Source organism: Tursiops truncatus, chromosome 19 (assembly GCF_011762595.2).
Source record: "Tursiops truncatus isolate mTurTru1 chromosome 19, mTurTru1.mat.Y, whole genome shotgun sequence".
NCBI lineage: Eukaryota > Metazoa > Chordata > Mammalia > Artiodactyla > Delphinidae > Tursiops > Tursiops truncatus.
In genome coordinates this window covers 53,817,727-53,845,712 of record NC_047052.1, presented here as the reverse complement: position 1 = coordinate 53,845,712, position 27,986 = coordinate 53,817,727, and the positions used below count along the sequence as shown (strand labels likewise).

The 27,986-nt window shown below is 39.8% G+C and overlaps 1 protein-coding gene across 1 annotated transcript in view; it reads right to left on the bottom strand.

The window, feature by feature from the left end:
• Window positions 1-8,754: 8,754 nt before the first annotated feature.
• Window positions 8,755-27,986, bottom strand: part of LOC109548675 (uncharacterized) — a 36,114-nt gene continuing 16,882 nt past the window's right edge. Inside the window, exons 4-6 of the mRNA XM_033844606.2 lie at window positions 26,099-27,495; window positions 16,582-16,708; window positions 8,755-12,492 (exon numbers count right to left, since the gene is read on the bottom strand). Coding sequence (XP_033700497.2) covers window positions 10,562-12,492; window positions 16,582-16,708; window positions 26,099-27,495 — 3,455 coding nt within the window. The 3' untranslated portion in view covers window positions 8,755-10,561. The remainder of the gene's footprint in view (window positions 12,493-16,581; window positions 16,709-26,098; window positions 27,496-27,986) is intronic.

The following is a 27,986-nucleotide window of genomic DNA, read 5'->3' as shown; positions in this document are numbered from 1 at the left end:
GAGAATGACCCTGAACTGACTGACCTAAGAATCCGCCCTCTGGAAGAACGGGGCTTGCAAATGGAGTTATCATCTGAAGCAATGATTAGAAAATGCAGACGCCTCAAACACCTGCTTTTGCAACTGTCATTCTCTTCTGCATAATTTAAACATGTCAAAAAATGTTAAAGAGATTAGCTTAGAGACACCACTTAGTATTTCACAACTTAATATTCCATATTTAATCAACTCAATACTCACCTGGGTTTGGGTTCCCGCTTTCTCCACCACCACGCGCTTTGTTTCCTGTATATGTCTCCCTGGGTCCTCTGTTTCTCTCCTCTCCTTTTGTGTCCATTTCTGTGTTTCCTCCTCTCTGTTCATACGCATCATTTTGTTTCCCTCCCTCTCTATTCTTCCTCTCAGACTGTTAGGCCTCGCTCTGTTGAAATCTCTGTTGCGATTCCTGTCGTTCTTTCTCCCCAAACGTTCTGATGCCTCACTAACTGCATATACTTCTGCCTTTGTATTCCGTCTCTGCTCTCCCTGGAGGGAGGTCAAGGGCGATCCACCTCCTGAGTGAGGACTTAACGGAATGGGGCGGGGGGGCGGTGGGAGAAGGAGGGGAGCCGGGAGTCATACAAAGGTTTGAGAAAGGAAGTCAGACTAGGAAAACGCTGCAGGAGGTCAGTGTCTCTACGGACTGAAGGCAAAAAGTTGGGGCCGGTACCTGCGTCAGAACGATTTTAACCGGAACCGGACCCAGACTCCCAGGACCGAACCGAGTCTTCTGGCGACGCCGCGACAGGCGAAAGGGGCGGACTCAGAGCGAGAGAGACGACCGCCTTCAGAGGTTTTAATTTGCTGGGACACCCTCGAAACCCAGGTATGGAGAAGCGGGGCTTGGAGATCGCATAGCGCACTTACGAACCAAAAAACCGACTCACTCACCCGCGGGCGCCAGTCTGACCGCAGGATCCGCTTCCACGTCCCTAGGTAATTGCGCGTGCGCATGCGCACCACCGGGCCAGGGGGCGGAGCCGCCTAGGGGCGCATCTCGGACGCTCCGGAGGGTGGAGGCCGTGTCTCTGGTGGTGCCGCCCTGCGGACGCCGGGTCTGGCCCTCGGACCCGCTCCTGGGAGATTCTGGTCTGTTCCTCTTCTCTCCTGAGAGGCTCTGCTTCTCTACTTCGGATCCTTTGAACGTGTCTGGTGTCCTCTGGACCCAGGTTAGGTGCAGAGCAGGTACAACTTCTTATTTCAATTAAGCGACAGCCTGAGTTTTAGAGTAGGTGATGGAAACTGGAGTGTGACAGGAAATGCAAAATTGTGCCTGTGCGGAATGTGCAATTTTATACTTCCCTTCAGAGCATAACTTTTTCTTGTGTTCCCCATTCTCTTGGAGGCATCAAATATCAGAATTTCCCTGTGGCCTAGTGGTTAGGATTCTGGACTTTCACTGCCCGGCGAGTTTCAGTCTCTGGTCGGGGAACTGAGATCCCGCAAGCCCGGCAGCACGGAAAAAAAAATCAGAGGAAAATTTTCAACCCCAAATGTGTCATTGTATGAGGGACTCCTTTGGAGACTGTGAGCAAGGAGTTGGCTGCACTCAGGTGCTTGAGAATCAAGCCTTATTAAATAATTCAACCATATGTTAATTATTTTTTACTCTTTGACCTTTGTCTGACTATAGGATGTGACAAATAAATCCATTTCTTGTCATTCTGATAGGAATTTCCATTTCCCGAATACTAGTATCTCCACTATAGGTTTTGCTACTTATTAACTTTTGTTACGCACTTTGGCATATTTCTGAATTTTTAACTTCATTGATCTACCAGTCATGAATAAACAGGTCTCCTACGGATAGCCACTCTTTTTTGCTTCTCTTTTGTGGCTATTCTTACTTGTTCTTTATTCTGTAAGATTTTCTCGATAACATTGCTAGCTTCAGAAACTGAGTGTCTATATCGGGAACAGGTTAAGTTTATAAATTAGCTTAAGGAGAATTGACCTTGTTATAATACTGAATTTTTTACCCAGGAATGTGATGTGATTTTCCATTTGTTTATATCCGCTTTCATATATTTCAGGAATGTTTTATAGTTTTCTTCACATAGGTTTAAAAAGTTTGTTAGATTTACTCCCAATTAGTTTATTTCATTTCTGGTTATGCTTTTCTAATTAAAGTTTCTTGCACTATAACTTGTAAAATGATTCTTTCTTGCACCTATGAAAGCTACTGTTTTTGTATATTTATATGATCTTCCTGACTTATCTTTTGTAGATTTTCTATCAATTCCTTTGTGTTTCCAGATGTATGATTGCATGATCTGCAAACATAGTTTTATATTTTTCTTTCCCATTCTCATGCCATTTTAAATCGCCCTGGCTAAACCTCCAACACATGAGAAATGAATTGAACAGGTGATCATATGCTTTTTTTAGTGTGGTTTTCTAACCTTAGTGGAATAACTCTAGTGCTTCCCAAAGAGCAAGATAATCACTTCATTTTGACATGTTAGAAAAAATGCATCAATTCCCAGTGTTGAGTTTAAGTTAACATACGTACAAGTTCAATTCTTCCAAATATATGTTTTTGTAACTATGAGTAAGATCCCCTGATTTCTCTTTATACCCACTACTACGATGTACTATATTAATGGATTTACAAACACTGACTCATGCTTGAATTCCAGACATAAAATTCACAGTCATCTATTATTTTGCTATATTTTATTTTAAATATTGCCATCTGTACGCAGGTGTGAGATCTTTCCATAGTATTCTTTTTGGTACAAACTTTAGGACATTTGAGTATCAGCATTTTATTTGATTTATGTAAACTATTTGGAAATTGTACTTCCTCTTTAAGGCTTGAATTGAGTACATAACATTGGCTTATCTGTTCTCTAAAAGAATGGAAGAATCTACCTGCTAATCTGACCCTGGTGCTTTTATTTGTATGGGACTCATAAAACTCTCCCTTACCTCTATGGATATTCATTTGTTTAGACTCCTATTTCTACTGGAGTCAATACTGGTAGAATATATTTTCGTAGAAAATGTCCATTTCATCTAGGCTTCGCAGTTGATTTGTATCGATTTGGAGAAATGGGGCAAATATTGTCTAATCTCAATTATTGACTCACTGTCTTTCTTTTGTGCTAATTAAAAATTCATTGTACTGAAAAATTTAAAAATTGAAAGTTCTTGATTGTGTGATTCCATTTCTTTGCCCATAAATGGTGGTATTTCAGGGGTCCTCAGAGATTTCAGAAAGCGTTACATTTGGGGTAAAGGAAATTCTCAGGGAGGCAGGGAATCCACTGAGACACATGTGCTGCTCTGTGGGTCTTCCATGGCTCAGACCTCAGTATTTCCTCCTCCGTCCACATGATACCCTGTCTGCCACCAGGAATAATGGAAAAGGAAGAATTTCTCCCCTTTTGGATATGCTCACTAGAAATTCCTAATAGATTCAAGAAATTTAAGTTTTTCAAAACTATTCCCAGCTCCTATGCTCAAGTGTGAACCGCCATTGCCACTCAAGTTGAAAAGACGATTGGGACTTCCCCGGTGGTCCAGTGGTTAAGACTCCGCACTCCCAATGCAGGGGACCTGGGTTCAATCCCTGGTCAGGGAACTAGATCCCACATGCCACAAGAAAAAGATCCTGCATGCCGCAACTAAGACGTGGTACAGCCAAATAAATATTTTTTTAAAAAAGGTGAAAAGATGATTGAAATTCTTTGAGGAGATGAGGTCATAGGAACACTACACCATATCCCAGGCTCTGGCATCCTCCCTCACACACATGCTTCGGCTGTTTTGATCATTATATTGAGCTCAGTTTGGGCAGCAGGAAGCAGTTTGTAAGTGTTTTCTATTTCAGACCGAGAGACAGATTCTGTATAGTTAGATGTATCAGGAATCTGGGTAGGTGGGCATGTCTGGAGCTGCAGTCCAAGGACAATACCATACATGAAGGAGGAATAATTCTTCAGGCACAGTTTGAGTGTGTGGAAAAGACTAGCGGTCTGAGACCCTAACCGACCCATGACTGCTGCTAAAGCAACTGAATAAAATCCTCATTGAAGGGGGTCTTGGAGATTGAATAACTAAAATCAGAAATGAAAGAGGGGACTGATTACAACTGATTCTACAGAAATAAAAAGAACTAGAAGAGAATACTACAAAGAGTTATAGGCCAAAACGTTGAATAACCTAGAAGAAATGCATAAATTCCTACAAATACGCAACCTACCAAGACTGAGTCATGAAGAACACTAATTGAAAATCACTAATCAAACATAAAGGGGCCTCCCTGGTGGCGCAGTGGTTGGGAGTCCGCCTGCCGATGCAGGGAACGCGGGTTCCTGCCCCAGTCCGGGAAGATCCCACATGCCGCGGAGCGGCTGGGCCCGTGAGCCATGGCCGCTGAGCCTGCGCGTCCGGAGCCTGTGCTCCGCAACGGGAGAGGCCACAGCAGTGAGAGGCCCGCGTACCGCAAAAAAAAATAAAAAATAAAAAAAATAAAGGGAACCCAGAGAGTTCCACTGCAGAGTTCTGCCAAATATTTTAAAACAAGACAAATCTTCCTCAAACCCTACCAAAAAAATTCAATAGGAGGGAACACTTCCAAACTCAATCTACAGTGCCAGAATTACTTTAATACCAAAGCGAGACAAAGACACTACAAGAAAACCAGAGTACAATATCTCTAATGAATACTTATACAAAAATTATCAATAAAGCAATATTAAACCTAATTTGACAGCACATTAAAAGGATTATTCAACATGACCAAGGAGGACATATTCTTCGCATGCAAGGATGGTTCAACATATGGAAATATTTCATTATAATTATATCAAAAGAATGAGGGCTTCCCTGGTGGTGCAGTGGTTGAGAGTCCGCCTGCCGATGCAGGGGACACGGGTTCGTGCCCCGGTCCGGGAAGATCCCTGATGCCGCGGAGCGGCTGGGCCCGTAAGCCATGGCCGCTGAGCCTGCACGTCCAGAGCCTGTGCTCCGCAACGGGAGAGGCCACAACAGTGAGAGGCCCGCATACCAAAAAAAAAAAAAAAAAAAAAAAAAAAAAAAAAGAATGAAAGGAAAAAAATACATGGCCATCTCAATTGATGCAGAAAAGGATTAGACTAGTTAAAAGCCTTTATGATAAAAACAATCATAGACTAAAAACAGAAAAAAAAAAACTAGCTCAGAACAAAAAAGAACATATATAAAAAGCCTGAAACTGACATCACACTCGGTGAAAGCCTGAAAACTTTTCCTCTAAGATCAGGAACAAAACAAGACACCTGCTCTCATTATTTCTATAAAACACATAATAGGGGACTTCCCTGGTGGTGAAGTGGTTAAGAATCTGCCTACCAATGCAGGGGACACGGGTTCGAGCCCTTGTCTCGAAGATCCCACATGCCACGGAGAAAAAAAACTAAGCCAGTGCACCACAACTACTGAGCCTGCACTCTAGAGCACGCGTGCCACAACTACTGAAGCCCGCGCACCTAGAGCCCATGCTCCGCAACAAGAGAAGCCACTACAATGAGAAGCCTGCGCACTGCAATTAAGAGTAGCCCCCGCTCGCCGCAACTAGAGAAAGCCCGCACGCAGCAATAAAGACCCAACTCAACCAAAAAAATAAATAAATAAAAAGAACACATAACAGGAAGTTCCAGCAAGACAAACAGGCAAGAAAATAAATAAAAGGTAATTAGGAAATTGGGTAATTAGGAAAAGAAGAAGCAGAAATATCTCTGCTTACAGCCAGCATAATCTAATAGTAGAAAATCCATTGGAATACGCAAAAAACACCCTGATACAACAAACGAATGAATTCAGAAAATTTTCAAGGTATAAAATCCGCATGCAGGGGCTTCCCTGGTGGCGCAGAGGTTGAGAGTCCGCCTGCCGATGCAGGGGACACGGATTCGTGCCCCGGTCCGGGAAGATCCCACATGCCAAGGAGCGGCTGGGCCAGTGTGCCATGGCCGCTGAGCCTGCGCGTCCGGAGCCTGTGCTCCGCGACGGGAGAGGCCACAACAGTGAGAGGCCCGCGTACCGCAAAAAAAAAAAAAAAAAAAAAAAAAAAAAAAGGGCAAGAGATGCAAAATTAAATACAGATGTTGAATAGTTGAAGGATAGACATAATTAGCCTTGTTAGTGTAGCAACTTGATTAAAAGATTTGTTTTTAAAGCTGGACAACATGGATTCAATTCCTGATTCAGTCACTCACTGGAATGGAACTGAATGGATCTAAATCTGCCTTTGCCCTAAAATCCTTCATTTATGAAATGAAAGTAAACGTCAGTGCTTTATTCAGACATGAAAATTCAGTAAGTTTTTGGGCATAAAGCCTTAATAACAGTGACTCTTACTTGGAACTGTGAGAGAAAAGATAATACAAATCAAAACTAAGATCACTTATCCAAGGAAAACATTTTATTTTTGGTCAGGATCAAATTCTAACTGGAGGATATCTAGTGTCAGTTGTCATGGTATGAGTAGCACAAATCTTATTTTCTCTGCAGAATTCACTGACTCTGAATGTGAATACCAATCACTGAGAATGGCTTCTAGATATCGGGCAACGGAGATTGTCTCCTTGTCAAAAACTATAGCTGGAATCTTGTGATCTTTGTTATTCACCCTTAAAAATAATGCAGAAGAAAAGGGGTATTTAAAACATATATGTATTACAGTAGAAAATAAACCATGTAGGGTATTCCCTGGCAGTCCAGTGGTTAGGACTCAGTGCTTGCACTGCCACCGCCTGGGTTCTTTCCCTGGTCGGGGAACTAAGATCCCACAAGCCATGCGGTGCTGCCAAAAAAACAAAACAAAAACAAACAAAAAAATCAAAAGAAAAGAAACCATGTAACCTATTGCTTAATACAATGATTATAAGCAAAATTTTAATAGCCTTTGGATAATTGCTCTTCTGGTAAATTGCTTAGATTATCTAAACAACAGTTCCACGCATTAACTTTTATTAAACGAGGGTAAAAATATCTTGGGCAATTTATTTAAATAGTATTTTACAAACTTTTTCAACAACCCTATTGAACAACGGAACGTATGTCTGCTGCAGGGGGAAAACTGTAATGAATTATTAGCATGAAGAAAAGTATGGTGAACTTTCCTGGTGGTCCAGTGGTTAAGAATCCGTCTTCCAATGCAGGGGATGTGAGTTCGATCCCTGGTTGGGTAACTAATATCCCACATGCCGTGGGGCAAATAAGCCTGCGGGCTCTGGAGCCCGCATGCAGCAATGAAGAACCCGCGCTCCGCAACTAAGACCAACGCAGCCAAATAAATACTTTTTTCTTAAAAAGGAAAAGAAAACTATGGTGTATCCTAACCAAGAAATCAGGAGTTTCAGGAGTAAACATTCAGTGTTTTATTAAAGCGTCTGACTCCAGTTTTTGATGCTTGATTACTGACACCTTCTAAGTCTCACAACCTCTTCCTATTCTGCTTCTCTGGGCAAGCTGATGAGGAAGCCTGATGGATCCCTCCTGCGATGCAAACTGGTAGTTCAAACCATATGCATATCCTCCAACAAGCCTCAAATAGTGATCACGTTAACGAACCAAGCCAGTGACCATTCCCTGTTGTCTCAAATCATTTTTTGAACAACTCAGAAGTCTCCCCTGTCCCCCTAGAAACCTGAATAATGTAACACACATTCTCATAACACTTCAACGTTAATATCAATCTAAATGACCTTTAGTGGGGTCCCACCTTTTTCCACTGAATGGCTACAATTACAATTAGCAACAACAAAAAATATTTGGGGAGTGAATGTATGAAATTTCAAGTTTATCTATCAAACAAAAATATTCCCATTGTACATTGTTCATTTTTAAGAGAAAACGCATGAACATCAATATTTTCAAATTATTTCACTGAGTGATTCAAGCACAAAAGAGAGATTTATGATTTTTAAGTTTTCTAATATTTTGCATATGCGTACTATATTTGTTATTTTCCCGTCATGTAAATCAAGGTGCATGCCTTCGGTTTACCTTGGACACAATAAAGAATATGAAGCACTACGTTCACGTAATGCATACTCATGGATGTGGAGCAGGTTTTAAGGAATGTTCAAAAAGCACAGCCCCAATGTGGAGTCGCCTGCCCCCAGGACAGCAAACCAAGACTTACTTGCAGTTTCACCCCTTCCAGGAATGTGACCTTAAATCAATCACTCTGGAATTTCCTGAACAACACTACAGATGTAACCTACAGGAAAAGACCTTTGCAATCCCTCCCCCAGCAAAAGGTAACCTTGCCAAAAAACTTTTTTCTTTTGGAAATATCTTTCTTATCCTGCCTGGGTTCTATTTACAAATGATTTGCATTTTGTACAGCTGCTTTGAGCCCCTCTTTATTTATTGATACTAGATGGGATGCACACTGATTCACAAATCACTCATGAAAGCCAGTTAGTTCTTTAAATTTACTCCGTTCAATTTTTGTTCTTTAATAGAAGGCAGAGTCTGAAATGCACTCCTACGGTATTTTCACTATAGCCGCATAAATATTCTGGAGCAGAGTTTGCAGAGAATAAATCAGATACAAATTATGAATATATAATCCATAAATTGTATGTTGTTTGATTCCATCAGGGAAAGAAATTTTTACAGATTCTTTCAACCCTGAGAGCCTAATGATGCAATGCTAGCTTCTGTTATAAAGTATTAAGGTGGAATAAAACTGTGTTGGTGGAAGAAACATGATTCATCCAGGGTTATGAACGATTGATTTTATTAATTAAAGAACACCTATTTTAATTGATTCAGAATTAAACCAAAGCAAAATGTAATGGCAACAGTCAAATGTAAATCATACACATGCACACACTGTTTTTCTCACACTAACTGCTCTCTTTCAAGTTCCAAGAAAAAAACTAATTTTTCATTAAACACACATATATACAACAGCTATTCCCATTCACTGCAAAAAGTGATCAGCTTTTCCTTTGTACTGTTTCTACCACATAATCAGCCCCTAGGAACCTGTCACTCTCCTTCCGGGAAAAGCCCAGTTCCTTAATGTCCCTTCTGCTCTGTTCACGGCTAGTTGGTAGACCATTCTGTGCTGTAACCTGTAATGGCCTATCTACAGAAGGGCCTGAACATAGTAAGCATGATTAGTCATGTCCCAGTTTTACACTACTCACTGCCACCCCCCAACTAATGCTAATTCACACGCTACTGAATTTGATAATAAAGGGTCCCACTTTTACCAGGGGACATGGATGTGGATGAACTACAGTTAATGAAGTCAGCCCCCTCATCTTATTGACTCTTTCCCAGAGACCGTTCTGAAAGTCCTGTAGTTAAGGCATAAAATGAACACACTTCAAACTTCAGGTTGAAAGGCATTAAGAGCAACATAGCCTTTTCAAGAAAAGACAAATATTTATACACTGAAGATAACAGGCCATTTCCACACACGTCCTTCTTCCTGTCATACACATCATGTCATACGTTTTACCATACGTGACTTGTAATTATTCTCTTGTATGCAATATCTCAGATTACTCTCAAAGAACTAAAGACATTTGTTTCTAGTATGGATTCTCTGATACAGTCTGTTGTCAGAAGGGCTCAAAAACTTTCCATATCATTACACCAAAGGTGTTGATACTTGATGAAAACCTTTACATTTCTTGCCACACACATTACATTTGTGTGGTTTCCTTCCAGGATAAGTATTTTGATATCTAGTGATGAATGAGCAATAATCTGAAACCTTGCAATACTCACTGAATGTTCAAGTATGAAGTATTTGGTGAACACTCAGTTTAAGGCACAACACAAAAGCTTTGACACATTCATTACATCTGGAATGTCCTGTCCAGTATAGATTATCTGATGATTGGTGAGACGTGAGCCCTGAGTTTTTCCCATTCATGGCATTTGTGAGGTAGTCTCCAGAATGAATTCTTTGGTGAATGAATTTCTTCTCCAAAGGCCTGGTCATACTAAATACGTTTATCTGATTCTTTCCAGCGTGATTTTTCCAAGGAAGCGTAACATGTGCACACCTGCTAAAACCCTCACTTAAAGTCTCTCACCAGTATGGATTACCTGATGGTAAGGTAGGACTGAAAGTAAACTGAAGGATATGCCACACATTATATTTGAAAGATTTCTATTTCTCTCCAGTATAAATTCTTCGGTGGATATTAAGGTATGAATTCTGACTAAAGACTTTGAGACATTCATTACATTTCTATGGTTTCTGTCTAGCATGGATTATCCAATCATAGGTAAGGCTTTGCCACACTGAAGACATTTGCATGATTTCTACCACTATGAATCTCCCATGAACTTAAAGTGTCAATTTTCAAGGAAGTCCTTCCCACCTATATTACATTAACATGGTTTCCCCTCTGTATTTATTACCTAATGTGTAGTGAGGGTTGAAATCTGAGTAAAGCCTTTTCAGCACTCAATATTTTTGAAAGGTTTCTCTACAGCATGTATTCTACAATGAGATGCAAGCAGTGAATTCTGAATAAAGACCTTACCACACTAATTACATTTATAAGGTTTTTTTTCCAGTATGTATTCTCTGATGCTTTGCAAAGGTTGGATTTTGACTAAATGCCTTGCCACACTCATTACATTTGTAAGGTTTCTCTCCAGTATGAATCCTCTGATGTCTTTCAAGATATGAATTTTGACTAAACATTCTGCCACATACATCACACTTATATAATTTCTCTACTCTATGCATTATCTGATGTCGAGTGAGGGTTGAGCTCTGATGAAAGGTTTTGCCACACTCATTACATATGTGACATCTCTCTTGAGTATGAATTACCTGATGCTTTGCAAGGGATGCTTTTAGACTACAGACTTTGCCACACTCACCACATTTGTAAGGTTCCTCTCCAGTATGAATTTTCTGATGAATTGCAAGGATTGCTTTTTTAATAAAGACCTTACCACAGTCATTACATTTGTAAGGTTTCTCTCCAGAATGAATTCTACGATGTTTTGCAAGGTATGAACGTACACTAAAGGCTCTGCCACACACATCACATTTATATAATTTTCCTCCTTTATGAATTACCTGATGACTCCTGAGGTACGCCCTCTTACGGAAGATTTTGCCACACACATTACATTTGTAAGGATCCTCTCCAGTATGAACTGCCTGATGACATGCAAGCGCTGCTTTCTGACTAAAGACCTGGCCACACTCATTACATTTGTAAGGCTTCTCTCCAGTATGAGTTCTCTGATGAACTGCAAGATTTGAATTTCGACTATAAACTTTGCCACATACATCACATTTATATATTCTCACTCCTTTATGGATTATCTGATGTCGAGCGAGGATTGAGCTGTGATAAAAGGTTTTACCACACTCATTACATTTGTAAGGTTTCTCTCCAGTATGAATTCTCTGATGACTTGCAAGGGTTCCTTTTCGACTAAAGACCTTCCCACACTCGTTACATTTGTAAGGTTTCTCTCCGGTATGAATTCTCTGATGATGTGCAAGGATTGAACTTCGATTAAAGACTCTGCCACATACATCACATTTATATGGTTTTGCTCCTGTATGGATTAACTGATGTCTTCTACGATTCGAGTTGTGATTAAACACTTTATCACACACATTACATTTGTAAGGTTTCTCTGCAGTATGAATTCTCTGATGAACTGCAAGGTTTGATTTGTGACTAAAGACTTTTTCACACATGTCACATTTATAAAACTTCTCTTCTGTATGGATTACCTGATGTCCAGCGATGTGTGAGCCATGATCAAGGGTTTTGCCACACACGTTATGTTTGTAAGATTTCTCTCCAGTATGAGTTCTCTGATGAACTGCAAGGTCTGAATTTTGACTAAAAACTTTGCCACATACATCACAATTATGTAATTTTTCTTCTGTATGGATGATCTGATGTCGAGTGCGGTTTGAGACCTGATGAAAGGTTTTGCCAGACTCATTACATTTGTAAGGTTGTTCCCTGTGTGCCCTCTGGTCTTGTGTCAGTACTGAAGGATGCACAAAATCGTTCCCATTTGTATCAGAAATGCTTGTCTGGACAACAGGAGTAACTGTCTGAGGTGGTGAAAATGAGGCACTACTGTTGATATTCTTGTCAGCTTGATTAAATTCACCAATTTTTTGTTCACTTTTAAATATATGCAATTCATCCCGAAAGCTTGATGCAAGCCTATTTTCAATAGGCTTAATTCCTGCAACACTCCTACCAAGTCCATCTCTCTTATCAGTAGGATTTTCATTATGGGACATAGGAGTTCCTTTGTAATTTCTTACCTCATCTCTCTGCTGAGGCTCAAAGTCAGATATATTTTCCTGGATTCTCCTGAGGTTAAAACGTTTCACTTTATTCCTTTCATGTCTTCCCAACATCACTTTTTGTAATACTTCTCCTCTACCAGTGTTTACTTTTAGTTGTAATTTCTTGATCACGTGCATAGGAGAGATGTCTAGAAGATAAAAGAACCATAAGTAGCCTATTCATTTTAATTCGTAAATAAACGCTTCATGTTAAATACCTGATATTACACCAAAACTAACACTTATACCAAAGTTATTAACTTTCCAACAAAGATCTTCAAGTTTTTAGGAACACAAAAGGAATGATTCTTCACTAAAGAAAAAGTGATTAATTTTAGGGTACTGTACTTTCAAACAACGTATGCCAAAAGTACTCACATAGGAATAACTTCTGTTAGCTATCAAAGAAAGTATATTTCCACCATGATGTATAAGCACACACCAATTAACAGTAAACATACTGCTGTCTCATAGCTGAGGAGAAAAAAACATCACACTATGCGTATATTCTGCATACCTATTATTCATAAATAACTGCTAAATAGCAGACAATATATTGTAACAGTCAGTAATAGAAAACTAGCAGGAATTCCCTGGCGGACCTGTGGTTAGGACACCGCACTTTCACTACAGAGGGCCCAGGTTCAATCCCTGGTCAGGGAACTAAGATCCCACAAGATGTGCAGCATGGCCAAAATAAAAGGAAAAAAAGAAAACTAGCATATTGATGAATAATCTAAATGAGTTGCAGATAGAATTGGGAAACAAATACAGCATAGAGAAAATGAAGAATTTGATAAAACAACTTTTTAAAAAACAAAATATTTTTCTCAGTACCTCCTATAAAACTATGTATCCATGAAAAAGCATAAAACATCTAAAAGCCAATCATCCGTAAATCAAAATTAGATATTTATGAATAAAATATTCTCCATTTACAACCAATTAATGGAGCAATTCCCAACCTATGAAGTGCCCTCAAACATCCAGCTCATTGGCTCCACAATATACACAATAAAGAGTGAGCAACTGGTAAATTTATTAACTACGCTCAGAAACGACGTCGTTGAGACAAACTGCAAAACAAACAAACAAAAGAAGCATACGATATAAAATGCAAAGGGACGTCAATAAACATGACACACTATTAATATATCTTGATATACAAAATTACCTTTTGAGTCTTTACTAAAAACGTGCACTATTCTAAGGCATCTAACAGCAATAATTTCCTTTAAATGGCTTGAAGAAACTTACCACAATTTTTCAAATTAGGACAGAAGACTCACAGTTTTCTGTACATGATCCCAACTGACACAGAAAGTAGTGAGAGAAACAGGATTTGAACCTAGACCTACAGACTAAGACAACATCACTTAAGCATGACTACCCAGACAAGCAGTATAAATTACATAATATTACAGAAAATTCCAAGAGTTTAAAAAGAAAACTTCAAAGGAGATGCAAGAAGACGTGAGCTGTGTAACTAAAAATGTTGTTCAGGCATCCCTCCTGGAAATGGTTTCTGGTTCATCATTGGAGGTGTCACTCCACCTCATAAGCTCTCTCATTAAGATGCTTCAAAATTAGGTGTAGACGTAGAATGAACGATGGTGCACACACAGGTAATGAAAAATATGGCATCAACAACAGTTTACTCAACAGTGGCACAAATATGGGGATGTGAACTTGGACACTTTTCTTAGGAGAAATTCCTATGCCATTTAACTGAGGCTGAAAGGGAATGGTCATTAGCGTATATGAAACACTGTCACAGTGCCCTTGAGACGTGCCTTTGTGTCACTCCACAAAAGCAGAAAAAAGAATGTGGAAAGACTAATCGGCCAGGCTCTGATGGTAACCTGGAACATGCTGAACTCTCCACTAAATAGCCTGAAGTGGTGATTCTGTGTGTAGCAGGAAAATGTTACAAGATATGAGGAAAAGCATTCTCTGTAAGAATTTTCTGTTACCCAGTAAACCCACTCCATAGAGAGTCCACCAGAAGTTGTCCATTAACTAAGGGTGGATTATCACAGCAAACAAACTAGAAAAATTTCAGAGCCTTGGACTATGTATTTCAAAAACAGAGTTATAGGCTTCCCTGGTGGCGCAGTGGTTGAGAGTCCGCCTGCCAATGCAGGGGACACGAGTTCGTGCCCCCGTCCGGGAAGATCCCACATGCCGTGGAGCGGCTGGGCCCGTGAGCCATGGCCGCTGAGCCTGCATATCCAGAGCCTGTGCTCCACAACGGGAGAGGCCACAACAGTGAGAGGCCCGCGTACCGCAAAAAAAAAAAAAAAAAAAAAACAGAGTTATAGAGGCACAATCATACAAACTTAGAGGAGTACAAAATCAGGAAGGGTATACGTTTCCCAACTAGGTAGCACAGTACACGAGTGGAAAAAATGCAAGATATGTGTGTCAGATTCTATAGGACCTTCAGATGGAACCATGAGCTTTACCCACAGATGCCAAAGTAAAGCCCTGAAATATTCACATAGTCACCTCATGAAAGATTGGGGATTAAAAAAAGGATCTCTCTGTCCATTATCTTTACAGTTTTCCTAAGTAAAAGTTACATACGATCCATTCAAACTGGCTGTTACACACATCCTGCAGTTTGTGGCAAAAGCAGAACACAAGAAATGGCTGAGGGATCTAAATAAGCAGACAGGGCCTGAGACGGCTCCATGCAGGTTCTGAGGTGCCAGATGGAGTAAGAGGGCAGCCAGTGTCTCCCATCTTCTGATTACGTATCCTAAAAACATCAAATGTGGATGGAACTGGGAAAGGTTCAGGTATTGAGTCTGGAGGCATCAGCTCTTATCTATATGGACTGAGAACTGAGCTTCCAATAAAATCATGCCCTGAGGGAGAGATGAGGGGGCCAGAAACCCCAATAAAACAGCTCGCTTCGGACAACTGGCACTCAATTGAGCGGGAGGCTTTGGGATCACTGGGCAGCAGGGACTCACCGCCAGCCTGCCAGACTCACGGCCTGGTCTCGACCCTCCTGGTGGGCATTTCTCTGCTCAGGGCCGCTGCCAGCCCGGACTGGCAACCTGTTCTGCTGAACATCCCTAGGCAAGATACGAGTGCCAGGGAGGGGATGGATTCCTCCCTCCACAAAGCGCCTCCTAGCCCATGCTGGGCATGTTCCAGGAATGGGAACTGGCTTTCAACTTTCACCACAGGCCACCCTTAGCCAGCAGGAGCACACTGAGGAAATTTTACCGTCATATTCAATGCATGAGAAAGCTGACCGTTTTTCCCCCTGCTGCCAACACAACACACAGACATCAATAAATGACACTAATAAAATGTGGTACTATTTAAAAGAGAAACGAAAAACAGCCCGCCTCACACTCCTCAAAGTCAAGCAACAACCAGTTCACGGGAGCCAGATACGGACCGTTGTAGATCATGATAAAGACTTTGCCTTTGTCTCTGTAGGAGCTGCAGCACCACTGCAGGGTGAAAGAATGCATTTTACATGTTGAAAGAGTGATAAGTTATGGAGAAGAAAAACTTCCCTCTGAGAGTTCATAATAATAAACAAACATTGGTATTCTCACAGAACTCTCCAACAGGAGTGTTCAGAGTTTCTCAAACACTATTATAATAATGAGGCTTCCCCTCAGCCCTTCTGAGATCTGACCTACATTCAAACTTTGATACAATCCCAAAGGCACTCACCTCACTATCTACAGCCTAGGGCTCTTTCTCTTGCTACAAAGTGGGTAAAATATTCAGAAACAGAAATTCCTCCAGTTAAGAACAAGAAACATGATCAGCTATGGATTTTCCGGAAACTTAGTTCTTTGTTCACCAGAGGATGGAGGACATTACCAATGGGTCTAGAAAAGTATTTCAAAAATTCATCCACTACTTGCCTCCTTCTGAATACACAGGGAACAGTATAATATGCAGAAACATAGTTCTTTTCCTAGAACTCCATAATCAAAAGCCCATGGGTAGAAAACAGGAAAGTGGGTGTATCAAAAGCTTGCCGTAACTACATGGGCTCTGGAACAACCCCTGATGCATCATGAAGTGCGCAGGTCATCGTAAGAAAAGGTAGGTTTATGCTCCTGATGCCATATCATGAAGCGTTTCACATCTGAGTCAACAGGGATTTCATATCAGTCAAGGAAAACCAGCTCAAATGAGGCACACAAAGGAAATGCAAAGATACCAAGGGAAGATCGCTACTTCTAGAGGGAAGTTATCCTCACCTAGGGAGAGCAGGTTCCTGTAGGTCTCCAACATCACGTCCCTGTACAAGGCTTGCTGAGCGGGTTCCAGGCATTCCCACTCCTCCTGAGAGAATTCTATGTCAATATCCTTGAATGTCAACTGTTCCTGAAATGAAAATACATTTCACCAGGGGGTCCTGGGGAGAGTTCTTATTTGCACACAAAATGACAAGAAGAGAGGGGTAAGGATGAATTCAGTTGAAGTACGTTTTCTGACAAATCCACGTAAAGGTATTTGGAGCAAATTATCAGTCTCTAATTTTAATTTCTTATGCTTTTTCATGAGATTATGATATCTTCCAATTAATGTGGAGTTTTCATTTTTGTGGAAATATATGAAATACATACAAATAAAATTCAAGAATGGATTGTCTATATATATGCAGAAGTATTACATATTATGTTTTACATACTGAGTGATACTCAATATCTAGATGAGCTATAGAATGAGTGATGTCTTAAGTCCACAGTGGCTTTAAAAAAAGTGAAAATCTTAAATTATGATGATGACGACAACAGCAATGACTAACAGTGGTTGAATACTTCCTATATGCAAAAAAACTACTCTAAAGGCTTTATACATGTGAGCTTGTCATCAACCTAACAGCTCTTTACAGTAAGATCTGTTCCCATCTTACAGAGGAGAAAACTGTCAGAGACAGTCTGAGCAACGCAACTGAGGTTAAGAAGCTAAGAAATGACAGAGCAAGCATATGAACTAAGGTGGCTGGGCTCTGGAATTGAAGCTAAAGAAGCAGAAAATTTAGTAACAGAAAGACCAGTGAAAGTACACTGACAGAGAATTCCTGGAGAAACCTTGAAAGGTCACTACAGATGTGGGCACACACAAAAATGTACATAAAATGTTAGTAATATTATTACTATTTAAACCATTAAGGGAATTCCTTGGCAGTCCAGTGGTTAGGACTCTGCACTTTAATTACCGAGCACCCAAGTTCAATCCCTGGTCATGGAACTAATACCCTGCAAGCCGAGCAGTGTGGCCAAAAAACATTTAAAAAATGAAAGAGAAAACAAAAAACATTAACAGGAGAGTGTAGAAAAAATTCAAGGCCATGGAATATATTTAAGACATCATTTCAACTGAAAAAGATATCTTACGCAGTAATAAAATCATGATGTCCTTTATCAAACCATGCACTTGAACATTCACAAACTCTTGCATAAATATGTAAACACACAATTAACTGAAATGAGAGCTGTCTCTGGACATATTTTTGCATCATTTTTTTCATCATCAATTTTATTCAAGTGAATTTCAGCATCTTTGGGACAATGAAAACGTATCAGCTATAGTAAATGGTACTAACATGAAAACATAGGATACTTTAACTCTGATCTCAATAGATACCTATATTCAAAAATATAAATACAATTTTATCCACTAAAATTGACATATGAAGGTATTAATCAGTTAACTAGAACATTTCACCATACACCATAATCAAAAGAAAACACTTGATGCGTTTCTCTGTAACTACCCTGGAGTGAAGGGGGCTGACTAGGTCTCCTGCCTTTTGCCACGGTACGACGTGCCTGCGTAGAGGCAACTAGAAGAAATAACAGGAAAAACAGAGAACAAGAGTGAGAAAAACAGAAAATGTGTCAGAGAGTTGGAACAGTTAACGTTCACAAATCTGAGGAGATGGACAGGCAAAAAGTTAAAGGATGGAAAAAGATAATCTGTCCTAAAGAGAGCACAGGTGACTATATTATACCATACAAAATAAAGACAAAAACTGACATGAAACAAAGGCTGTTATATAATGATATAAGGTACAAATCACCAAGAAGATATAAAAATTATAAACACATATAACATTAGAGCTCCCCCCCAAATGAAGTAAACGTTAATAGAGATGAAGAGAGAAGTAGACAGCAGCACAATATCAGTATGAGACTTCAACACCCTAGTTCTACCTACAGATAGAAACAAAAAGATCAATAAGGAAACAGAGGCCTTAAACAACAATATAGGACAACTGTACCTAAGAGACATGTACAGAACACTCCACCCAATGACAGCAGAAAACACATCCTTCTAGAGCACACATGAAACATTTTCCAGGAAAGACCACATCTTAGGCCACAAAACAAATCTTAACAAATTTAAGAAGGTTGAGATCATAAAAAGTATCTTCTCCAACCACAATGAAAAGATACTAGAAATAAAGAGCAGAAGGAAAACAGGAAAATCCCCCAAATGAGGAAATTAAACAGCCCATTCTTAAAGAAGCAATGGGTCAAAGAAGAAATCACAAGGAAATTTTAAAAATATTTGAATGAGAATAAAAACGCAACATACTAAAATTTATAACATGCAGTCAAAGCTGTATTAAAACAAAAGTCAAGGACTCCCTGGCACTCTGGTGGTTAAGATTGTGCTTCCATTGTAGGGGGTGTGGGTTCGATCCCTTGACAGGGAACTAAGATCCCACGTGCTGCATGGCACGGCCTAAAAAAAAGGTCTACAATGTTAAATGCTTACAACAAAAGAGGGAAAAGCAGGACCTCCCTGGCGGTCCAGTGGTTAATACTCCATGCTTCCACCGCAGGGAGCATGAGTTCGATCTCTGGAAGGGGAACTAAGATCCTGTATGGCACACAGCATGGCCAAAAAAATAAAATAAAATAAAATATTTTTTAAAAGGGAAAAGATGTCTACACTGCTGTTCAAGAAAGTACTGAACGTCCTAGCTAGAGCCATTAGACAAGACAAAGAAATCAAAGATATGAAAATTGAAAAAAGTTAAAATTGTTTTTTTGCAGGTGACAAGGTTTTATATACACAAAACAAAAAGATCCCACAAAAAAACGACTACTTCAAAAGAAAACTTTACAAAAGTTGCAGCATAAAAACATCAGCACAGGGCTTCCCTGGTGGCGCAGTGGTTGAGAGTCCGCCTGCCGATGCAGGGGACACGGGTTCGTGCCCCGGTCCGGGAAAATCCCACATGCAGCAGAGTGGCTAGGCCCATGAGCCAGGGCCGCTGAGCCTGCGTGTCCGGAGCCTGCGTGTCCGGAGCCTGTGCTCCACAACGGGAGAGGCCACAACAGTGAGAGGCCCGCGTACAGCAAAAAAAAAACATCAGCACAGGGCTTCCCTGGTGGCGCAGTGGCTGAGAGTCCGCCTGCCGATGCAGGGGACACGGGTTCGTGCCCCGGTCCGGGAGGATCCCACATGCCGCGGAGCAGCTGGGCCCGTGAGCCATGGCCGCTGAGCCTGTGCATCCGGAGCCTGTGCTCTGCGACGGGAGAGGCCACAACAGTGAGAGGCCTGCATACCGAAAAAAAAAAAAAAAAAAAGGCAACAGATGCAAAATTAAATACAGATGTTGAATAACTGAAGGATAGACATAATTAGCCTTGTTAGTGTAGCAACTTGATTAAAAGATTTGTTTTTAAAGCTGGACAACATGGATTCAATTCCTGATTCAGTCACTTGCTGGGATGGAACTGAATGGGTCTAAATCTGTCTTTGCCCTAAAATCCTTCATTTGTGAAATGAAAGTAAACTTCAGTGCTTTTTTCAGACATGAAAATTCAGTAAGTTTTTGGGCATAAAGCCTTAATAACAGTGACTCTTACTTGGAACTGTGAGAGAAAAGATAATACAAATCAAAACTAAGATCACTTATCCAAGGAAAACATTTTATTTTTGGTCAGGATCAAATTCTAACTGGAGGATATCTAGTGTCAGTTGTCATGGTATGAGTAGCACAAATCTTATTTTCTCTGCAGAATTCACTGACTCTGAATGTGAATACCAATCACTGAGAATGGCTTCTAGATATCGGGCAACGGAGATTGTCTCCTTGTCAAAAACTATAGCTGGAATCTTGTGATCTTTGTTATTCACCCTTAAAATTTCATTCAGTTTGTAACAGGGAAGAGTCAATCCTGACTCCATGTTGGATCTGTTTCTTTTACTTTAATCTTTGCTTCCTGTTGCCTTTGTTCACTAAAAGGATACTGTCTATACACAACGGCCTACCTCAGGGAACCCTACCCATCTGCCTGAATGTTAAACCAAAGTGCCTTTGTTCAGGGAAGCACCCTGACCCTGTCCACCTGTGAATGGCTGCAAGAAAGAAGAAATTAACACATCCCCTGCCCAAGGCTGGCCATTCCAGGAGATATTCGCAAGACTTACGCCTTTCTACTTTACTTCCCCACCTCCTCTGCCTCTCTTTTCTATAAAAGAAACTGGCATCCAAACCCCGATAAGATGGGTTTTTTTGAGACACTAGTCTGCCATCTCTCCGAAAGAGTTGCTGTTCCTTGACTCAACATCTTCCTCGTCTCCCGATTTACTGGCCTGTTGTGTGGCTAACAGAGCAAGCTTGGACTCGGTAACAAGTTCACTGTTTATTCAACTCCACAAACTTGATTTTCAAACACCTGACCATAGCCAACTCACAAGGTAAAAGATTTCACTTCACCATTTGGCCATTCCAGTTCTTCCATTTAACTGAACCCCTAAAAGAACACTCTTCTATCATGTTTATAGTGCCCCTACTTTGTACATGTCATTGCGTTGTGAGCATATTCATGTCACAAGAGTCCCCAAACAACCCACAGATTTATACATCCCTTGGTGTAAAAGGGGAATATGTCTGGAAGGAAAAAATAATGCAGAAGAAAAGGGGTATTTAAAACATATATGTATTACAGTAGAAAATAAACCATGTAGGGTATTCCCTGGCAGTCCAGTGGTTAGGACTCAGTGCTTGCACTGCCACCGCCTGGGTTCTTTCCCTGGTCGGGGAACTAAGATCCCACAAGCCATGCGGTGCTGCCAAAAAAACAAAACAAAAACAAACAAAAAAATCAAAAGAAAAGAAACCATGTAACCTATTGCTTAATACAATGATTATAAGCAAAATTTTAATAGCCTTTGGATAATTGCTCTTCTGGTAAATTGCTTAGATTATCTAAACAACAGTTCCACGCATTAACTTTTATTAAACGAGGGTAAAAATATCTTGGGCAATTTATTTAAATAGTATTTTACAAACTTTTTCAACAACCCTACTGAACAACGGAACGTATGTCTGCTGCAGGGGGAAAACTGTAATGAATTATTAGCATGAAGAAAAGTATGGTGAACTTTCCTGGTGGTCCAGTGGTTAAGAATCCGTCTTCCAATGCAGGGGATGTGAGTTCGATCCCTGGTTGGGTAACTAATATCCCACATGCCGTGGGGCAAATAAGCCTGCGGGCTCTGGAGCCCGCATGCAGCAACGAAGAACCCGCGCTCCGCAACTAAGACCAACGCAGCCAAATAAATACTTTTTTCTTAAAAAGGAAAAGAAAACTATGGTGTATCCTAACCAAGAAATCAGGAGTTTCAGGAGTAAACATTCAGTGTTTTATTAAAGCGTCTGACTCCAGTTTTTGATGCTTGATTACTGACACCTTCTAAGTCTCACAACCTCTTCCTATTCTGCTTCTCTGGGCAAGCTGATGAGGAAGCCTGATGGATCCCTCCTGCGATGCAAACTGGTAGTTCAAACCATATGCATATCCTCCAACAAGCCTCAAATAGTGATCACGTTAACGAACCAAGCCAGTGACCATTCCCTGTTGTCTCAAATCATTTTTTGAACAACTCAGAAGTCTCCCCTGTCCCCCAGAAACCTGAATAATGTAACACACATTCTCATAACACTTCAACGTTAATATCAATCTAAATGACCTTTAGTGGGGTCCCACCTTTTTCCACTGAATGGCTACAATTACAATTAGCAACAACAAAAAATATTTGGGGAGTGAATGTATGAAATTTCAAGTTTATCTATCAAACAAAAATATTCCCATTGTACATTGTTCATTTTTAAGAGAAAACGCATGAACATCAATATTTTCAAATTATTTCACTGAGTGATTCAAGCACAAAAGAGAGATTTATGATTTTTAAGTTTTCTAATATTTTGCATATGCGTACTATATTTGTTATTTTCCCGTCATGTAAATCAAGGTGCATGCCTTCGGTTTACCTTGGACACAATAAAGAATATGAAGCACTACGTTCACGTAATGCATACTCATGGATGTGGAGCAGGTTTTAAGGAATGTTCAAAAAGCACAGCCCCAATGTGGAGTCGCCTGCCCCCAGGACAGCAAACCAAGACTTACTTGCAGTTTCACCCCTTCCAGGAATGTGACCTTAAATCAATCACTCTGGAATTTCCTGAACAACACTACAGATGTAACCTACAGGAAAAGACCTTTGCAATCCCTCCCCCAGCAAAAGGTAACCTTGCCAAAAAAACTTTTTTCTTTTGGAAATATCTTTCTTATCCTGCCTGGGTTCTATTTACAAATGATTTGCATTTTGTACAGCTGCTTTGAGCCCCTCTTTATTTATTGATACTAGATGGGATGCACACTGATTCACAAATCACTCATGAAAGCCAGTTAGTTCTTTAAATTTACTCCGTTCAATTTTTGTTCTTTAATAGAAGGCAGAGTCTGAAATGCACTCCTACGGTATTTTCACTATAGCCGCATAAATATTCTGGAGCAGAGTTTGCAGAGAATAAATCAGATACAAATTATGAATATATAATCCATAAATTGTATGTTGTTTGATTCCATCAGGGAAAGAAATTTTTACAGATTCTTTCAACCCTGAGAGCCTAATGATGCAATGCTAGCTTCTGTTATAAAGTATTAAGGTGGAATAAAACTGTGTTGGTGGAAGAAACATGATTCATCCAGGGTTATGAACGATTGATTTTATTAATTAAAGAACACCTATTTTAATTGATTCAGAATTAAACCAAAGCAAAATGTAATGGCAACAGTCAAATGTAAATCATACACATGCACACACTGTTTTTCTCACACTAACTGCTCTCTTTCAAGTTCCAAGAAAAAAACTAATTTTTCATTAAACACACATATATACAACAGCTATTCCCATTCACTGCAAAAAGTGATCAGCTTTTCCTTTGTACTGTTTCTACCACATAATCAGCCCCTAGGAACCTGTCACTCTCCTCCCGGGAAAAGCCCAGTTCCTTAATGTCCCTTCTGCTCTGTTCACAGCCAGTTGGTAGACCATTCTGTGCTGTAACCTGTAATGGCCTATCTACAGAAGGGCCTGAACATAGTAAGCATGATTAGTCATGTCCCAGTTTTACACTATTCACTGCCACCCCCCAACTAATGCTAATTCACACGCTATTGAATTTGATAATAAAGGGTCCCATTTTTACCAGGGGACATGGGTGTGGATGAACTACAGTTAATGAAGTCAGCCCCCTCATCTTATTGACTCTTTCCCAGAGACCGTTCTGAAAGTCCTGTAGTTAAGGCATAAAATGAACACACTTCAAACTTCAGGTTGAAAGGCATTAAGAGCAACATAGCCTTTTCAAGAAAAGACAAATATTTATACACTGAAGATAACAGGCCATTTCCACACATGTCCTTCTTCCTGTCATACACATCATGTCATACGTTTTACCATACGTGACTTGTAATTATTCTCTTGTATGCAATATCTCAGATTACTCTCAAAGAACTAAAGACATTTGTTTCTAGTATGGATTCTCTGATACAGTCTGTTGTCAGAAGGGCCCAAAAACTTTCCATATCATTACACCAAAGGTGTTGATACTTGATGAAAACCTTTACATTTCTTGCCACACACATTACATTTGTGTGGTTTCCTTCCAGGATAAGTATTTTGATATCTAGTGATGAATGAGCAATAATCTGAAACCTTGCAATACTCACTGAATGTTCAAGTATGAAGTATTTGGTGAACACTCAGTTTAAGGCACAACACAAAAGCTTTGACACATTCATTACATCTGGAATGTCCTGTCCAGTATAGATTATCTGATGATTGGTGAGACGTGAGCCCTGAGTTTTTCCCATTCATGGCATTTGTGAGGTAGTCTCCAGAATGAATTCTTTGGTGAATGAATTTCTTCTCCAAAGGCCTGGTCATACTAAATACGTTTATCTGATTCTTTCCAGCGTGATTTTTCCAAGGAAGCGTAACATGTGCACACCTGCTAAAACCCTCACTTAAAGTCTCTCACCAGTATGGATTACCTGATGGTAAGGTAGGACTGAAAGTAAACTGAAGGATATGCCACACATTATATCTGAAAGATTTCTCTCCAGTATAAATTCTTCGGTGGATATTAAGGTATGAATTCTGACTAAAGACTTTGAGACATTCATTACATTTCTATGGTTTCTGTCTAGCATGGATTATCCAATCATAGGTAAGGCTTTGCCACACTGAAGACATTTGCATGATTTCTACCACTATGAATCTCCCATGAACTTAAAGTGTCAATTTTCAAGGAAGTCCTTCCCACCTATATTACATTAATATGGTTTCCCCTCTGTATTTATTACCTAATGTGTAGTGAGGGTTGAAATCTGAGTAAAGCCTTTTCAGCACTCAATATTTTTGAAAGGTTTCTCTACAGCATGTATTCTACAATGAGATGCAAGCAGTGAATTCTGAATAAAGACCTTACCACACTAATTACATCTATAAGGTTTTTTTTCCAGTATGTATTCTCCGATGCTTTGCAAGGGTTGGATTTTGACTAAATACCTTGCCACACTCATTACATTTGTAAGGTTTCTCTCCAGTATGAATCCTGTGATGAATCCTGAGGTGTGAATTTTGAGTAAAGACCTTGCCACAGACATTACATTTATAAGGTCTCTCTCGAGTATGAATTCTCTTATGACCTGCAAGGTGTGAATTACGACAGAAGCCTTTGCCACAAAAATCACATTTATAAGGTTTTGCTCCTGTATGGATCACCTGATGTCGCCTGAGGGCTGACTTATCATTAAAGCTTTTGCCACACTCATTACATTTGTAAGGTTTCTCTCCAGTATGAATCCTCTGATGTCTTGCAAGATATGAATTTTGACTAAAGACTCTGCCACATACATCACACTTATATAATTTCTCTTCTGTGTGGATTAACTGATGTCTACTGAGTTTCGATCTGTAATTAAATGTCTTGCCACACTCATTACATATGTAAGGTTTCTCTCCAATATGATCTCTCTGATGAATTGCAAGGTCTGAATTTCGACTATAAACTTTGCCACATACATCACACTTATATAATTTCTCTCCTGTATGGATTATCTGATGTCGAGTAAGGGTTGAGCTCTGATGAAAGGTTTTGCCACACTCATTACATTTGTAACATTTCTCTCCAGTATGAATTACCTGATGGCTAGCAAGGGATGATTTTTTACTAAAGACTTTGCCACACTCATCACATTTGTAAGGTTCCTCTCCAGCATGAATTCTCTGATGAACTGCAAGGATTGCTTTTTTACCAAAGACCTTACCACAGTCATTACATTTGTAACGTTTCTCTCCAGAATGAATTCTATGATGTTTTGCAAGGTATGAACGTACACTAAAGGCTCTGCCACACACATCACATTTATATAATTTTCCTGCTTTATGAATTACCTGATGTTTCCTGAGGTTTGAGCTATGATGAAAGATTTTGCCACACACATTACATTTGTAAGGATCCTCTCCAGTATGAACTGCCTGATGACATGCAAGTGCTGCTTTCTGACTAAAGACCTGGCCACACTCATTACATCTGTAAGGCTTCTCTCCAGTATGAGTTCTCTGATGAACTGCAAGATTTGAATTTCGACTATAAACTTTGCCACATACATCACATTTATATATTCTCACTCCTTTATGGATTATCTGATGTCGAGCGAGGATTGAGCTGTGATAAAAGGTTCTACCACACTCATTACATTTGTAAGGTTTCTCTCCAGTATGAATTCTCTGATGACTTGCAAGGGTTCCTTTTCGACTAAAGACCTTCCCACACTCGTTACATTTGTAAGGTTTCTCTCCAGTATGAATTCTCTGATGAAGTGCAAGGATTGAATTTCGATTAAAGACTCTGCCACATACATCACATTTATATGGTTTTGCTCCTGTATGGATTAACTGATGTCTTCTACGATTCGAGTTGTGATTAAACACTTTATCACACACATTACATTTGTAAGGTTTCTCTGCAGTATGAATTCTCTGATGAACGGCAAGGTATGATTTGTGACTAAAGACTTTTTCACACATGTCACATTTATAAAACTTCTCTTCTGTATGGATTACCTGATGTCCAGCGATGTGTGAGCCATGATCAAGGGTTTTGCCACACACGTTATGTTTGTAAGATTTCTCTCCAGTATGAGTTCTCTGATGAACTGCAAGGTCTGAATTTTGACTAAAAACTTTGCCACATACATCACAATTATGTAATTTTTCTTCTGTATGGATGATCTGATGTCGAGTGCGGTTTGAGACCTGATGAAAGGTTTTGCCAGACTCATTACATTTGTAAGGTTGTTCCCTGTGTGCCCTCTGGTCTTGTGTCAGTACTGAAGGATGCACAAAATCGTTCCCATTTGTATCAGAAATGCTTGTCTGGACAACAGGAGTAACTGTCTGAGGTGGTGAAAATGAGGCACTACTGTTGATATTCTTGTCAGCTTGATTAAATTCACCAATTTTTTGTTCACTTTTAAATATATGCAATTCATCCCGAAAGCTTGATGCAAGCCTATTTTCAATAGGCTTAATTCCTGCAACACTCCTACCAAGTCCATCTCTCTTATCAGTAGGATTTTCATTATGGGACATAGGAGTTCCTTTGTAATTTCTTACCTCATCTCTCTGCTGAGGCTCAAAGTCAGATATATTTTCCTGGATTCCCCTGAGGTTAAAACGTTTCACTTTATTCCTTTCATGTCTTCCCAACATCACTTTTTGTAATACTTCTCCTCTACCAGTGTTTACTTTTAGTTGTAATTTCTTGATCACGTGCATAGGAGAGATGTCTAGAAGATAAAAGAACCATAAGTAGCCTATTCATTTTAATTCATAAATAAACGCTTCATGTTAAATACCTGACATTACACCAAAACTAACACTTATACCAAAGTTATTAACTTTCCAACAAAGATCTTCAAGTTTTTAGGAACACAAAAGGAATGATTCTTCACTAAAGAAAAAGTGATTAATTTTAGGGTACTGTACTTTCAAACAACGTATGCCAAAAATACTCACATAGGAATAACTTCTGTTAGCTATCAAAGAAAGTATATTTCCACCATGATGTATAAGCACACATCAATTAACAGTAAACATACTGCTGTCTCATAGCTGAGGAGAAAAAAACATCACACTATGCGTATATTCTGCATACCTATTATTCATAAATAACTGCTAAATAGCAGACAATATATTGTAACAGTCAGTAATAGAAAACTAGCAGGAATTCCCTGGCGGACCTGTGGTTAGGACGCCGCACTTTCACTACAGAGGGCCC